At 33.1% G+C, this 15,735-nt stretch overlaps 1 protein-coding gene across 3 annotated transcripts; it reads right to left on the bottom strand.

Annotated features, from left to right (window-relative positions):
* Positions 1 to 1,701, bottom strand: LOC105794171 (serine carboxypeptidase-like 42). 3 transcript variants are annotated; one of them, XM_052627793.1, is made up of 6 exons: positions 1,337 to 1,701; positions 947 to 1,246; positions 728 to 867; positions 554 to 646; positions 367 to 468; positions 1 to 268 (listed from the first exon to the last, which is right to left on the bottom strand). In XM_052627793.1, exons 1-6 carry the CDS (start codon positions 1,463 to 1,465, stop codon positions 235 to 237), a joined length of 798 nt encoding a protein of 265 aa, XP_052483753.1. In that variant the 5' UTR covers positions 1,466 to 1,701; the 3' UTR covers positions 1 to 234. The 3 variants fall into 3 exon arrangements, with proteins under 3 accessions (XP_052483753.1, XP_052483751.1, XP_052483752.1); XM_052627791.1 differs by having other exon boundaries at positions 1 to 468; XM_052627792.1 differs by having other exon boundaries at positions 1 to 468; positions 728 to 864.
* Between the last annotated feature and the right edge of the window lie 14,034 nt (positions 1,702 to 15,735).

The raw sequence follows: 15,735 nt of genomic DNA, 5'->3' as shown, positions 1-15,735 counted from the left end.
TTTAATAATTAACTTACATAACTTTTGTTATGTAACTTTTAACTTGCAACTATAACAACATTATATATATTTTTAAAAATGTTCCATCAACTTAAACTCTGTTTAGAGGCAAAGGAGATCTTCTAAGAAATGCTTGAAAGAGTGTGAGCGCTTGCGAAGGGGACGTGTATGGAACCTCATGTGCTGCACCTCTTACTGTAGCAAATGTCAAAAATGTCAAATTTTGGCCTCTCCTTACTTTGCCAAATGACTGAGTCCACCCACCAACCTGATTATATATATTAGACCATGAATCTGGAATTAATACTGGAAAAGACTTTGAATAGCAGACATGACTTTGCAAAACATGCCTGCTTCTTATCATACCATAGAGCATAACTTCCGACAGGCACCAGCTTCAGTTCTTTTGCAAGCATATTTGCAATTATCCTTGTTTGTGTTAATGGGATTTTTGAATCTTGATCTCCACTGCAGTGAAGTTGCAGAAACTTTCAGTCATTTGAGGCAACTGGGGCTTGAAATTAGAAACCCTTTGAGGTTTAAAATTACTCACTTGAAGAGGAGAACTAGAATACTGCTTTTGAGGAGTTTTGACAGAAGGGGTATGATATTGATCCCTATAGTCTCTCTTTGATAGGAAAGATGCCTGCAATTATAACAAGTTGTTTAATTTGCTTGCATACATGCAGAAGCATATGCAAAATTGCCAATTGAGAGAAAGAGAGACCCTCTACAGAATTCCCAAACTGAAGAGAGGTGAGTTGTGTTTGCATGAAGTGCTTCTTGTACTTTAGGTGTGTTGAGGTACTGACGTATCTCATCTCCACGACATGGATCAGTGGCAACAGCCGAGCTCATAGCAAGCTGCTAGAATAATCAAAGAAAATTGTTAGCTGGAAAAGAACCAGTCGCTTTCATGCCTGTGTTAATGCTGTTAATTACTTACCTTCCAATGTAACCGATTGTGTGTTCCCTGATAAAAAGTCTGGCCGAGTAGAGTTGGTGACAAGCAAATAGGCAAAATCAGGTCTCCAGGGTCAGTGTATGAACCCATTGCTTCTTCTAGTTTGTTAAGCACATGTATGCATTCTTTGGACAGATTCTGGTGAATGGACTCTTTAAGGTGCCTTGATGCATTACATACAGTCTTACTCAAAAGGAGAGTTTCATCTGAAATGACTCCATGTGACCACAAGAACTCAGCATTGATTACACTAATATCCGGATCTAAAAGAGGATTTCCCAACTGCAGAATGAACGAAAAGTAATGACGAAATTTGGGTAAAGCTTAAATTCATAGATAAACACAAGAATAGTTGGTAAGAGGAAGCTTAACTGCAATGGCTTTAAGCTTGATGGGTCTGCCACTGAAACGTTTCTTGTAATCTAGGATTAAGTCAGCGAGCTGAGGAATGTAGTGACCTACATTTAATTTTTTATCTGAAAAGAGATTAAATTTGTCCATAGTTTTGATGCCAGTGATTGCATTCAAATCATTAGATTAAGATAAGCAATAAGCAGAGAGGTGAAAAATATAAATCAGATAAGCAATAAGCAGAGAGGTGAAAAATATAAATCAGAGGAGGGAAATGAATGGACTGCATAGATATTTCAGGGAGTACACATATATGGTGCTAGATTCCATTTACTTGACAGCGAATACAACCAAAACACTTTAATCTCTAGTGTAGTGTGTTTAGTTTTCTTTTTCTTTCAGCTTATAACATTATTACTATATTTAATTTTATCATCATTGTTGTTTTTATATTAACTATAACCATTAAATTTGTTAAAGTTAAATTATGTTGTTTTCAAATATTTATGAGGAAAATATTTTATCATATGTGCAATGTTATATCTATTTACTATTTTTACTTAATGCTCGTTAAAAAGCCATATTATTTTATTTAATGTATTTAACTATTTGACTCAAGATTGAATTTTTAAAATAAAAAAAGTCAAAGACTTAAAATAGAAAAATTAAGGTATAAAAGTTAAATTTAAAATTTATACATACAAAGATTAATGATTAATACTAGAATTTGATTAATTAGTATGGTAGTGATTTCTTTGGTTGCAAATTAAATAACGCCTTTGCTATGCTTTCAAAATTAAAATAATTTTTTTGAATATGATATTTATATTAATATATGACTAATATAATGATTTAATTCTTAAATAAATTAATTTGGTTATAGTTTAAAAAACTTAAAATTAAATTACCATGACAAAATTATGTAAGATATAAGTTAAATTGAAACATTTCACAAAATAAATGCAAATAATTAAAACATGACAAAATGTAATCATGTTAACATATACAGAAAACGAGTTATTAAATAAAAATTTCCATAAATTTATAACCTTTTAACATATCAGCCAATGTGAGCAAGAAAAAGTATATATATAATATTTATCTAATTTGTATAACTATGCCACACCAATAAATAATTTACAAATTATAAAAAAATATTTTAAAAAATTAAAAGAAAGATATAAAAAAATTCATAAAAATTCAAAAGAAATTAGCATGAAGTACATATGGATTGCCACGTGTGCTGCCGTATTTCCGTTAAAAATGCCTCAATTTGATTTTTGTTTTTTTTTTTTTTGAAAAGTTGATGACCAAATTCAACTCTTTTTAAGAGGTTAAAGGCCAAATTTAGTGTGGAAAAAAAAAAGAATAAAGGTCAAATTGAAAACAAAAAGAACTAAATTTATCATTATGCCTATTAAAAATTCTTATTTTGCCTTTATGGCCTGCTTTTTCCTCGGTTATGTTTGCTCATAGCGGCACATTTTTTTCTCCTTAAAAGGTTTTCCTAGTTTTGTCTTGTTCTTTTCTTCGTTTTTTTGTTGATTATTCTTTTTGTCCATAGAAAGTGGGATAGCTGGTTTGAGTATCACTAATTGTGAAGAGGAGGCTTGGCTATTCATGGGGGAATTGAATCGCAAAAGCCAATGTATGAGTATTGCCTTGCGAGATGTTTCCTTACGGCGAGTGTTGTTCACTTCCTGATAATGCAAACTACCATGGCCAATCTCTAACACCCTTTTGGGGTGTTTTGATGTCAAGTCTGGGCGAAAAACGCTACTTGTTTAAGCTTTATCATGAGTTGGATAGCAATAGTGTAACAACCCAATTTGTAACGATGTCAGAAAAGTGGTTCAAGGGCCACAATTCCGACGTCAAAGTCGAAAAATGTTATTTATTTACATTTACCAACCTATTAGAGTGTTTTATTGATGCTTGAATTGGTGAATTCGATCAGCAAGTTAGAAATGAAAGTGTATGGACTAAATTGTAAGAATTAGCGAAAAGTTGGTTAAATGAGTTTAATAAAAAAATTTCAAGGTACAACGTGGTAAATAAACACTCTTTCATGGTAGTGTCGGTTGTGTAAATGTTTAGTGGAAACACCTGTTAATTTTCATTTAACGATGAAAATTAATATGTTAAGTGTTGTAGGCTGAAGTGGAGGGAAGAGAGTTTTCATTCTCATCATCCTCCACCAAAAACGTTGTTATCTATAGAAGAAAGAAAAGGTCTAAGCTTTCTCAATTAGTCAGCTTTGCATGTAAGTGTTTTCAAAGCCTGTTATTCATGAGTTTCATGTTTTTGAGATCATTGTATCTCAATTTAGCTAACCTGCATGTCTACTCTCAAAATTGTTAAAGTCTGAAGTGTTGTCATTGATAAGCTAATTGTATTAATGTATGGATCAAGAACCAAATCAACTAGTAGAGAACAGAGGAAAAGGGAAGATCACGAATTGATCATTGACTTTCAATATCTACTACTATACCAGGTAAGTTCATATGGTGTTGTTATGTTTATTTATGAAATGTTGTATGTAAATCTATATGGTAAAATGTTAGTAAATTTGTATTGATAAGGTGAGAAAGGTATGATTCAATAAAAAGAAAGTTATATTATGTATATGGAGCTCGAATGAACAAATGATATAGTTGGCATGCCAATAAAGGTAATTGTGCACTGTAAGGGAAGAAAGGAAATATGAAAAAAGAGGAAAGAAGTTACTGAAGTTTTTTTGGAATCCTGCATTTGTTGTGGATTTCCAATTTAATCTCTTTGGAGATTCTGGCATGTTATCAGTTGGAAATAGCTTTTATGAGCAATCTGACTTGTTATCGGTTAGAATTGCTTTTACAAGCAAATTGGTGTGTTAATGGATGAATACCCGCGTATTCCTTTCTGTTCTTACTAAGTCATCGGGTGAAATATTTTTGAAATAATAATGTTTACAATATAATTTATATAAATTGAATTAATGTATTAATAAATAATAAAATGTGTGGGACATGTTATATGTTTGAATGCGATGCACTCACATTGGACAAGTGAAAGGTGTTGGCAGGATAAAGGAATTTAGTTAAATGTTATAAATGTATGAATATTTTGCGAGGTGAGTTTAACATTTTAAACCTATGTACTTACTAAGCCTATTTAATGCTTACCCCATTTATCTTTTCCCTTCCCTGTAGAGATTTTGGCGGAACTCAACAACTGGATTGATCTACTACTCACACTATCCAACTTCTTTTTCAGTAGAATAATTTTAACTCTATATCGAGTCAGGTGGGATGTATATAAGGTATATTTGGTGAAATTGTATATGAAATAGATGCTGTTTTGAACATTGTGTTCATATATATATATATCTTTTGTGATAATTGTCCAATGCTGGCATAAACTATTAGTATGCTTGAAATGGAAATAATTGTGTGTATTAAATATGTTAACTTGTTTTGAATTTGTAACTCCCTTACCCAACCGAATCGCCAAGATCGTGTATAGTGTGTCACAATTAACACGATTTGATCTAAAATCAAACTCATATTAGAAATTCGCCAAAATACTTTACTAATTTATTTCAAATTTTTCTTACAACGGGAACCTTAAACCAACCTAATTAACTACCTTGAAATATCTATACTCTAAGAAAACTACTTAATGACAATATATAACTCTGAGGAGAAACCTCTGAAGGTACCTCCTTCCTACGACCATGACACCTTACTGAAATTGATCATTAATCTAACTCAATTTGGTTTGGTCCCTCCTTGAGTTCCTTATCCCATGAATCCTGCAAAGACAAGTCAAAAATTTTGTAAGTTCAAATGAACTTAGTAAGTTTCTTTACTACAATACATAAAAAATAGACCCCACCTTGTAGAGGTAATAAAATGAAAGGAAATTAAACACATTCAACTCCCTGATTGTTTTGGGGCGATTTCTTTTAACTTGAAATGGTGTTCTTAGAATCATTCTCTGAACTTATCTATTGGCAGACAGATCATTAAATTATCTTCCATTGGTCGATCCTATCACCATTCGACTAGTCTTGATGGACTTTCAAATGTATTGCAACAACTACGAATTATGATCTTTCTTCAACTACATTTTCTCTTTCGCAATAAACTTAAAAGGTTGTCCTCTTAAATTTTCCATCCTAAAGACCCTTTTTATATGCCTTCTTAGGCGTACATTCCAATTCTGACTTGTCATTGGCGGACTCCCTTCCTTACTCAAGTTTTGAATAACCTGTTGACATCCCATCAAACAGGTTAAATAATGAGGACCCACGCCACTCTGGCAGACTAAATATCATTTCACCCTATATTCGGGTTGAAAAGTTGTTTGGATTGCGATACCTTGTTTTTGAGACGTAACATGCTTGTAGACCGTTTAGCCTTTAATATGCAGCGAACTATTACTTGAACGACCGTTTGAGTTCACGATTTCCCTTATCTAATGGTCCCCTATAAAACTAACTTTATAGTAGATTCTCATACTAGGTTTTCCTAAAAAAGGAATACTCTTGACAGAAATATTTGTCACTTGGATTAACCTTTTTGGTACCTCTTCTTTTCAATAGGTTCTAACTAATCTCCTCTTTACCAACTAGACTATCCGGGGTACTTATGATCAAACCTCTAACATACAGAGTTCTACTGAACACCTTCTAATGGTTCTTAATGGCAGATCCTTATATGTGATTCTTGAATAAGTCTTCTTTCATTTTCCTATACACCAAACACTACTGGCATGCCATTTCCTATATTTGATTCTTGTTGGGTTACCACCCATATACTCTATTGACTTCCATGATTACTGTTTGGCAAAATGTTCCCTTTTCTACGACTTTTTCCTTGTTCAATGGATTCCTCAAAATTCGTTTGCTAACTATAATCGTCAACACTTGCATTTTTCTTCTAACCTTTTTTCGATAATTACCGTCCTGACGGATTACCCCGTGTTTATTATCCCGATGGATTACCCGTATTTATTGTCCCAACGAACTCTCTATGTTTCTGTAGCCAAGTAATGGTCTTTCACATTTTACCCCATATGTAACATCCTGACAGGCTCTATTGGTTGCCACAATTGAGCTATGGTCTTACACCTTAAACCTCCTTGAGGTGTTACCCTATAGAGCCTACTAACTGTCATCGTAGTGTTTCTTTATGGAACCTAATAACATTCGTCACAATGTCACTCTAACGAGCCAATCGATAACATTTTGTTTCATATTTAACATTAATGCTTGCACATCGTAGTGTCCCCTCCGCAAGGCTTGGAGCTTCACACATCACGACTTGCACCCAACAACATCAGATTGTAGAATCTAATTGAAATTCCATTTCCCTATCCATCCACTCATTCCTCCATTTCACCACTTTTAACCTTGATGCTCGAACTGTAACAGCCTATTTTGAGTGAAATCAGAATAGTGGTTTCAGGATCACAAATCTAATGTGTGGATATTTATTTTATTAATTTTTTAATGTCTACAGTATTTTGGAAAGGTTGTATGAAAATTTCGTTAAGAAAATTATCATTTGCATGCTTAATTAGGTAAAAAGGACTAATTCGTAAAAGATGCAAAATTAGAGTTCTAGTAGCTAAAGGTATTAAATGGCTATAGAACAAAAATTTAAGAATACTTATATGGTAATTAGACCATTTTAGTGATAGTGGACATTTATGGGATTGGTTTTATTCAAATTATTAAAGTTTTTAAAAGTTATTTTGGTAATTTAGTAATAAAGGTTAAAATAAACAAAACAAATTCTTTTAATTTTCATTCATCTTCTTCCTCCAAAAATGAAGAAGGAAGAACACCATTTAGGGCTTTAAAGTTTTGGTTCATTCTCTAGCTTACATGTAAGTGATTTTTGTCTTGTTTTTAATGATTTTTATGTTTTCGAAATCGTTGTAACTCAATCTAACTAGCCCAGGGACTAATTTGCAAAGATGTTAAAAGGTTAGGGTTTTTCCATGAATGTGCTCATGTGATTTTTGATGTTTGATGGAAGAAAATGCATCTTTGTTGAAAAATGAACAACTTTTGTAAAGTAAATTTTGTTGAAAATGTCAAATAGGGATTTGTTCGTAAAATGTGTAAAATACATGATGAAAATTGTGAAATAATGAATTGTATGAGTTTCTATAGACCTATATTGAATTCGGCTAGCTTGGGTAGGGATGAAATTGCATGAATTTCAAATTATGAGCTTAAGGACTAAATTGTAATAAAATCAAAACATTAAGGGCAAAAGAATAATTTTGCAAAAATATGAAATTTGGATTGAATTGAATAGAAGGGATATTAAATAGATTGAATTTATTTATTTAGATCAAGATAGACCTTGTACGATTTTAGATCAAGGTAAAGATAAAGCTTCGGATTAGTCGACTCCGTTTCTACGCTTTTATTGTCGAGGTAAGTTCATGTAATTGTATAATGTTTTAATGCTATATTTTGAGCTATATGTAAATTTTGGATTGTTATGTAAATAATTAATGCAAATCCAACAATGTTACGACTATTATCGAGTCCCGTTTGAACCTTAGGAATTCGTAGGATACAAATGACATATCATTAGAGTTTTCTGTTTCGGTGCTGGTCTTGAATGTCCTACCGATGGCTGAGGTTCAGTATGTGTTACGGATAATCCACGGCTCATGTGAGCAGCATCATGTAGCTTACATTCTGACCCATAGCTCGTGTGAGCAGACCCATTTTACAGCGCTTGTGAACAAACCCATTTCACAGCTCGTGTGAGCAACGATGTAAAAGAAAGGAAATGTTATGATTATATGTTTAGCGCACTTTGTGTGAGCTATCTTGTGTATCCGATGATATTCTAAATGGTTCAACGGTCATGAATGTGAAAGGATATGGTAAGTGTTCAATATGAACCAAGACATATATGTATGAAATACATTGACATGATGAGCTATATGGAAAACATGTTATGTTGTTATGATGGATGATAAATCCAATTGAATCATGCTCAAGTATAATGGTTATCCATGTTAAATTCATATGATTTATGTTCAATTATGCTAACATGTTTGTGTTGGTGCTTAGGCTTGTGCCAAGCTAAAGTTGGATTATGCCATATTAAATTTTAATGTTATAAAATGAAATGGTAAGTTGTGTTTTATGTTATACGAATCTCATTTCCCTTGTTCTATAGTTAATCAGAAGCTCGTTTAGTTTGGAAGCTCATCGGAGACCTATCACACTATCTAGCTGCTATACCGGTAGCTTTTGATGTTTTGGTTATGGTTATAATGGCATGTATAGGTGGACTTCTATTAATGATCTAGTGGTTATGTTTGGCATGTATATATGTAGTAATATGGTTGTTGGACTTTTGGCATTTTGGTATTTACATGGTTGCTGTTGAAATAGTCAAGTAAAAGTATATGTTGGATGACCAATTTGGTATGTTTGGTTCTGTTTTGGTACATGATAAATGATGCTATGACATGGTATGGAAATAGGTAGTTGTGTGTGGTTGATTTCTGCCAAATGTGTTTATGTTTTGGTTGATTTTATTATTTGTGATTGATGTGGCTTTTGACATATTGGTTGTATGGATAGATACCATATTGAATTAGTTCTATCATGCATGTTTTAGGTCTGTTTTGAAGCTTGATTTTATTTGCAAATGATTTACAGGTGTGAGCTTGATTTGGGTGAAATAAATGGCTTGAAAATGGCCTATTTCTTGTCCACACGGCCTAAGGCACGGGCGTGTGCCTCAGCCGTGTGTGACACATGGCCATACGATATCGTCGTGTGTCCCTTGTAGGTTTTAAAGGGTTGCAAGTCAGATAGTTACATGACCTAGCACATGGCCAAGCACACGGCCTGGACACAGGCATGTGGCTTGGCCATGTGATCCAAGTCAAAGAGTTACACGGGAATGGACACAGGCTGGGACACAACCGTGTCCCTACTTCGAATGTCCAAACAACCTGAAACACAGGTGTGTGTCTCAGCCGTGTGACCCCTGCAGTGTGAAATTTTTAATATTTTTCCATGAAGTTCTAAACAGTTTTTATTTAGTCCTGAATCGTTTCTAAAGTGTTTCTAAGGCCTCGAGGGCTCGAATAAGGGACGTTATCCATGATTTTGGATGAATTATACTATGACTTATGAAATGTTTGAAATTGAATGTTTTAGGTTACGATTTTATAGTAATACCCCAAAATCCTATTCCGGTGACGAATATGAGTTAAGGGTATTGCACGAACACTGCAGTGTTCCCCTCACTAGAACCAGAGCTTTGCACATCATGGTTTGCACCCAAAAACACCAAAAAGCGATGAACGAAAGCTCCTTTCTCCAAAATTCTAACTTCACCTAACCTGTCAATAATCTCCCCTTTGTATTCCACCGATATAAACATGCAATACATGCATTTCATTAACATACTATCATGGAGTACGCTATTTGAACACCGGTACACCCCATGGCGCAACAGAAAAAATAAATATGGTGATCACACCCAAGGATCCATGTGCGAGGAATGAATTAGGGTGAGAATAGTATGAACGATTACCTTTAATCTTCTAAAAAATCAAAGATAACTATTTTGCAACTAATTACACAATTTTATGTCGATTCTAAGCCGCTACGAAAATTTTGGGCCTCTACGTAATCCACTCGGTGTGACAACGAATGGCAAGAACTCTTTTAAACTTTTTCAGAGAGAAAAACTCATTGACGACTGCTAGACCTCATACACTATATTTCGGTATATAAGGTTTTCTTAAAAAAATTATATTTCCTAATTCGGGAATAGGTGATATCTTAATATGACTCAAAATTCATTATAATAATTAACCGAATATAATAATTATAATTACCATAATTATAATAATGTTTGACCAAAAAATTACAATTACAATAATTATAATAATATTCAATCGTAAATTATAATTATAATAATTATAACAAGAATTTCAATAATTTATGTTTAATTCAATTTTCTACGATTCAAATTCATATATATTTATTTAACCATGTCCTCATTATGTGTACAACATACTTGTACATATAATTTGTTCGATATTTAACTTCCCAATTAAATTAATTCTATAATCAATTTAATTCATGTGATAGCCAAAAAAACAATACCAAATATGTTTGGATTCCGTTCGTTTCAACCATAATGTGTGACCCTGTAGGTTCTTGTAACATTAGCAGTAATACTAGAACGATTCTAATATTACAAACAATGAGTGGCATCTAGCAATACATCATTGCTACTTAAGTTACAAGAAGTCATGATTCGACATAACCTCTCTGTGATTAACCCTTAATGTATTAAGTCCTTTTGTACTTTATATCTAGAATGGACACAAGTCATGAAATAGTCAACTTGCATACTCCATCTAACGTTTCTTGACATTCTGAGCAAACTATGATAAATAAATATGATATCTCATATCAACTTATTCGAGCATGGCCATGCATTTCTAGTCTCACTCAACCAAGTGGCCTAATATATTACTCCCTTTATGTAGGAGGGACAAATCCTACACTGAACAACCATATCCCACTATATAGATTGTGGTATATCCAACATCAGCCTTTATAAAACAACCAGTTACAGTGGACGTTTGACTGCATCAAAATATATGACACACATGTTGGGATAATAATGATCTCAAGTCTAAGGATCGTATACATAGTAATCACTATGAGTAATGTTGTGACTATTACATAATAATCCAAGAAACAAACTCATAACGGTCAGTCCAATATGTTCTTCTCTAACATATATACTCATGTATTGATTTTGACATCCTATGTCAATGACAACACTTTGTCATTAATAAACTACACGTTAGTCTTAATGCATTATTTTTGTCTAACCCATAATAATACTCGACTAAGGACCTTTTAAGAATAATCATATTATTCTCGAATATTATTATAAAACATTTTATTTATATACACGTAAGAGAGACTAAAATAATGATGGAAATGCCTTATATTAATGAATGAGGTAAAACACGTTATTACAATCATATCATGATTGGTCTTTGGGCATACTTTAACACACGCTACCTTCGAAACATAGAATCATAAATATTTCTTACATGCCAAACTACATTAGTGAATGCTAATCTATCTATCTAATCTTATACATGCTTAGCATTTAACAATCAACAGAGATCATATATCATCACAAAATCTTATTAAGCTCAACACAGATTCATGCCAACCATACAATATTCCAAATAATGGAGTATGGAAACTCACCTGATGCTTCTTTGCCTCATCAGCTTACCTTTTCCAACTGTTAAAGCTTCCATTCTCCTGGCAGCCAAGCATTATAACCAAAGTCATAAGTTAAACTCAACATTTTCAACTTAAAACTCGATTTTCCAGAAACATGCAAAATCGCTCAAAGGTTTTGAAAATTCTTAACTCCTTTTTTCTTAAATTGACGAACACCGAAAGACTTAAAACCTTACCTACTCACTAGATTCTCTACCTTTTTTACTCAAACCTCACGATCATCGATCCATACAGAGTTTCTCATAACTATCTCCTCTTCAGAGCAACCAAAGAAGAAGATGAAGAAGAAAGGAAAATGAAACAGAACTTAGATGAATTCTCCTCGGGAAGTCACTTCTCATCTATTTATAGCTTTTCACGCATGGTCTTCAACCATATAGAAACCATCTATTGACAACCATTTTGTCTCCCACTAAGGAACCAATTATTTCCAATCCAACCGAACTGGAATTTGGAACTCAACAATGTCAAAACCATCCCCTAAATTTTCCAGATTTTCCTATAGAAGCCACCAACTTACAGTTTCTTTCAATTTAATCCCACAATTATTCCTAATTTCCAAACTTAAAGGAACATGGGTGTAACAATTCTCCCACAAAAAAACCGTCCTCAAAATTTCTTTACACGCTTAGCCTTAGAGGCAAACTAAGGGAAACTCTTCCCTATCTTTACCCTCGTATGGTTAACGGAAGAATTCACATTTCATTCTTAATGGAAACTTCAACTTAGTTATCTTTTCGTACATTTGCTTTATACCTGCTTCGTCCGATTTGTGGATCCCTCAACACATAACGAAATATAGATATCGGCTCATTCACATGTATCTGACCTTTCCATTGTTGGATACACTTACTCTACAGATATCGAGAATACTAAAGGATTTTGCTCCTTCCCATGACAATAGATGTCTTTAATACACTGGTGGACTTGAATAGTTCCTTTACTATTCTTAAATTCCCATAACTTCTCATGCATGTGTTTGGTTATAAATAAACCAGAATGATGAGGGGAAATTCACAAATCCATAAACCTTTTGCTTGACCAACTTACTTAATATCTCTTACTTTTCTTCTATATATCCTTCTTTTTCTCATATAATTACAATACTGGGTGTCGTTCCCTTATCCTATCATCGCCAAAATTTTGAAAATAAACTCTCTATTTTCCTCTACCTTCTTATTCTCTGAGTAAAATTAAACAAATGACGCAGGTAAGGTGAGAGCCTTTAACTTACAGGGGCACCTTCACCAAACACGATATGGTGGATCACTTGACTATTCAGGGAATCCGATGTTGTTTGAGAAAATCAGAGATGCATAACTTGTTGATGTCAAGTTAGCTGAGAAAAAGAAAATGGTTCATCAAGGCAAAAAAAACTTCAGTATTGATGATCGTGGTTGTTTAAGGTTTCGTAATCGAATCTGTATTTCAAAAGTCGTCAATGTAAAAGATTTAATACTTCATGAAACTCACGATAGTCCTTTTGCTATACATCCTAGCAAAACAAAAATGTATCATAATTTATGAGAAATGTATTGGTGGCACGGTATGAAAAGAGAAATAGTCGAGTTTGTTACCAAATATTTGACTTGTCAGCAAATTAAGATAGAATATTAGGTCCTCATTGGACTTCTTCAACCTATTTTGATTCCTAAATGGATATGGGAACGCGTAACGATGGATTTCATAATGGGGTTATCATTTTCTCCAAGTAATAGAAATGTCATTTGGGTGATAGTTGATCGATTTACGAAGTCAGCCCATTTTCTTGCAGTTAGAATTGACTGGTTAGTTCCAATCCTAGTTGAGTTATACATTCGAGAAATAGTTAGATTGCACAGTGTACCTATGTTCATAATTTTGGATCGGGATCCCCGATTCACCTCAAGGTTCTGGAGAGAGTTACATGAATCTTTAGGTACAAAACTAAATTTCAATACTAATTTTCACCCACAGATGGATGAGCAATCGAAATGAGTTATTCAGATTTTAGAGGATATGCTTCGAGCCTACATAATTTATTTTGAAGTATGTTTGGAACGTTATTCACAGTTAGTTGAATTTATGTATACTAATAGTTTCCAGTCGAGCATTCAGATGATTCTGTATGAAGAATTATACGATTTAAGGTGTAGACACCTGATTGCTGGTTAGATTTGTGTGAAAGAAAAGTAGTTGGGCCAGAGTTGATTGAAGAAACGAAAAATACAGTTAAAGTGATCAGAGATAGAATGAAAGCAGCTTTTGATAGGTAGAAATCATATGCGTATCTGAAACATCGAAATATTGATTTTTTTATGGGTGATAAAGTATTTCTAAAGGTTTCTTAATAGAGGAAAGCTCTACGATTCAGCCGGAAGGGAAAGTTAAGTCCTCAATTTATCGGACCATATAAAATCATCGAAAGGATCAGACTAGTTACGTATGGGTTAGCATTACTGGTTGAATTATAGAAGATGCCCGATGTATTTCACATGTTAATGCTTAGGAGATATCATTCGGATCCATCTCATGTTATTTCAATAGAATAAATTGAAATTTACCCCGATTTGTCTTACAAGGAAGATCTAGTTGAAATTCTAACTCGTGAAATGAAAGAGTTAAGAAATAAACGTGTTCCACTTGTGAAAATCTTATGGCGTTGTCACAGTGTGAAAGAAGTGACTTAGGAACCGGAGGAGACAATGAGATCCCAGTATCCCCACCTCTTTTTAGGTAAAAAATTCAGGGATGAAATTTTTTTAGGAGGAGAATTGTAACGACCCAGAAGTCAATGGTATTAAAAAGTGTGGTTTTGGAACCCATTTCTATAAACTAGATCTGTAAATATTTTTATTAAATATTTACACAGTTATATTATAAGTAAATTAGATTTTGGTTAGGAATTTTTATCGACTTAGTGTTTAATTAAGTTATAAGAACTAAATTGCAAAAGTAGTAAAAGTTTAATCGCTAAAGATTTTCTTAATTTGAAAATAGAATAAGGATCTAAATGGTAATTTTACCATCTAGTATGTAAGTGGATGGTAGGTAATTTAAATTTATTGATTTTTGTTTTAAAATTAATGAATAAAATAAAGTAGAAATAAAATATAAATATTAAAATCTTAGTAGAGAAAAACAAAACATGTCTTCATTTTTATTCATGCACGCTGAATGTAGGAGTTGGGGGAGAACATATTCGGCCATTAGAGAAACCTTTGGAGCTTCAATTGGTTACTGCAATTTACTTCTTTTCTTATAATTCTTATGTTTTTGGAATCCTAGAAGCTTAAACTAGCTGACCTGTGTAGTATTTATCAGAACTGTTAATGATTTAGGATGTTGACATAGCTGGATATTTGAAGTTTTAAGTACTAATTTGATAGATTTTAAGCTTAGAGTTGAAAAAAAAACTAAATTGTAAAGTCAATTGATTACTATTAACCGTTCGGGCAGGGTTAGATATAGTTCAGGGTTATTTCGACTACGAGTCGATGAGGCACTGGGTGTCAAATTACTTCGGTTATATCGATGAAACACTGGGTGTCAAACTTATTGATGAGCTCTGGGTGCAAACTATTTACTTCAAATTTATCCGATGAGGCACTGGGTGCCAAACTGGTGTGTTGGTTAGATCCATGTATCCATCCAAGTCAAAGTCAAGTTAATAGAGAGATAAATGGTAAAAAGCGGAATAAGTACAACTGAAGCGATGTTGATCAAGTCATCGAAATCATAAGATTGAATATTAGAAAAGAAATGTGGTATTTGTTAATTAAGACGGCAAATAGATATGAAATGGAAGTATTATGATCTTCCTTTCTAAATCTGCTTATAACTTCTATAGATTAGATGTAGCTTTCAGATATTTTTTAATAACCTTAACTTTTTCTTCTGCCTCATGAACTAAATCAGTTTTTACCAACTTCCTTTTATTTAACTCAGACCAATATAACGGAGTTTTGCATTTCCTTCCATACTAGCTTCATATGGCACCATTTTGATACTTGATTGATAATTGTTATTATAAGTAAACTCAACCAGGTAGGATATTTCTTCCAGCTACCTTCAAATTCCATAGCACAACATCGTAACATATCTTCAAACATTTGAATTACACGCT

Source organism: Gossypium raimondii, chromosome 3, assembly GCF_025698545.1.
Source record: "Gossypium raimondii isolate GPD5lz chromosome 3, ASM2569854v1, whole genome shotgun sequence".
NCBI classification, from domain to species: Eukaryota; Viridiplantae; Streptophyta; class Magnoliopsida; order Malvales; family Malvaceae; genus Gossypium; species Gossypium raimondii.
Note: the sequence above shows the minus strand (reverse complement) of the source record. Positions and strands in the feature narration are given on the sequence as shown.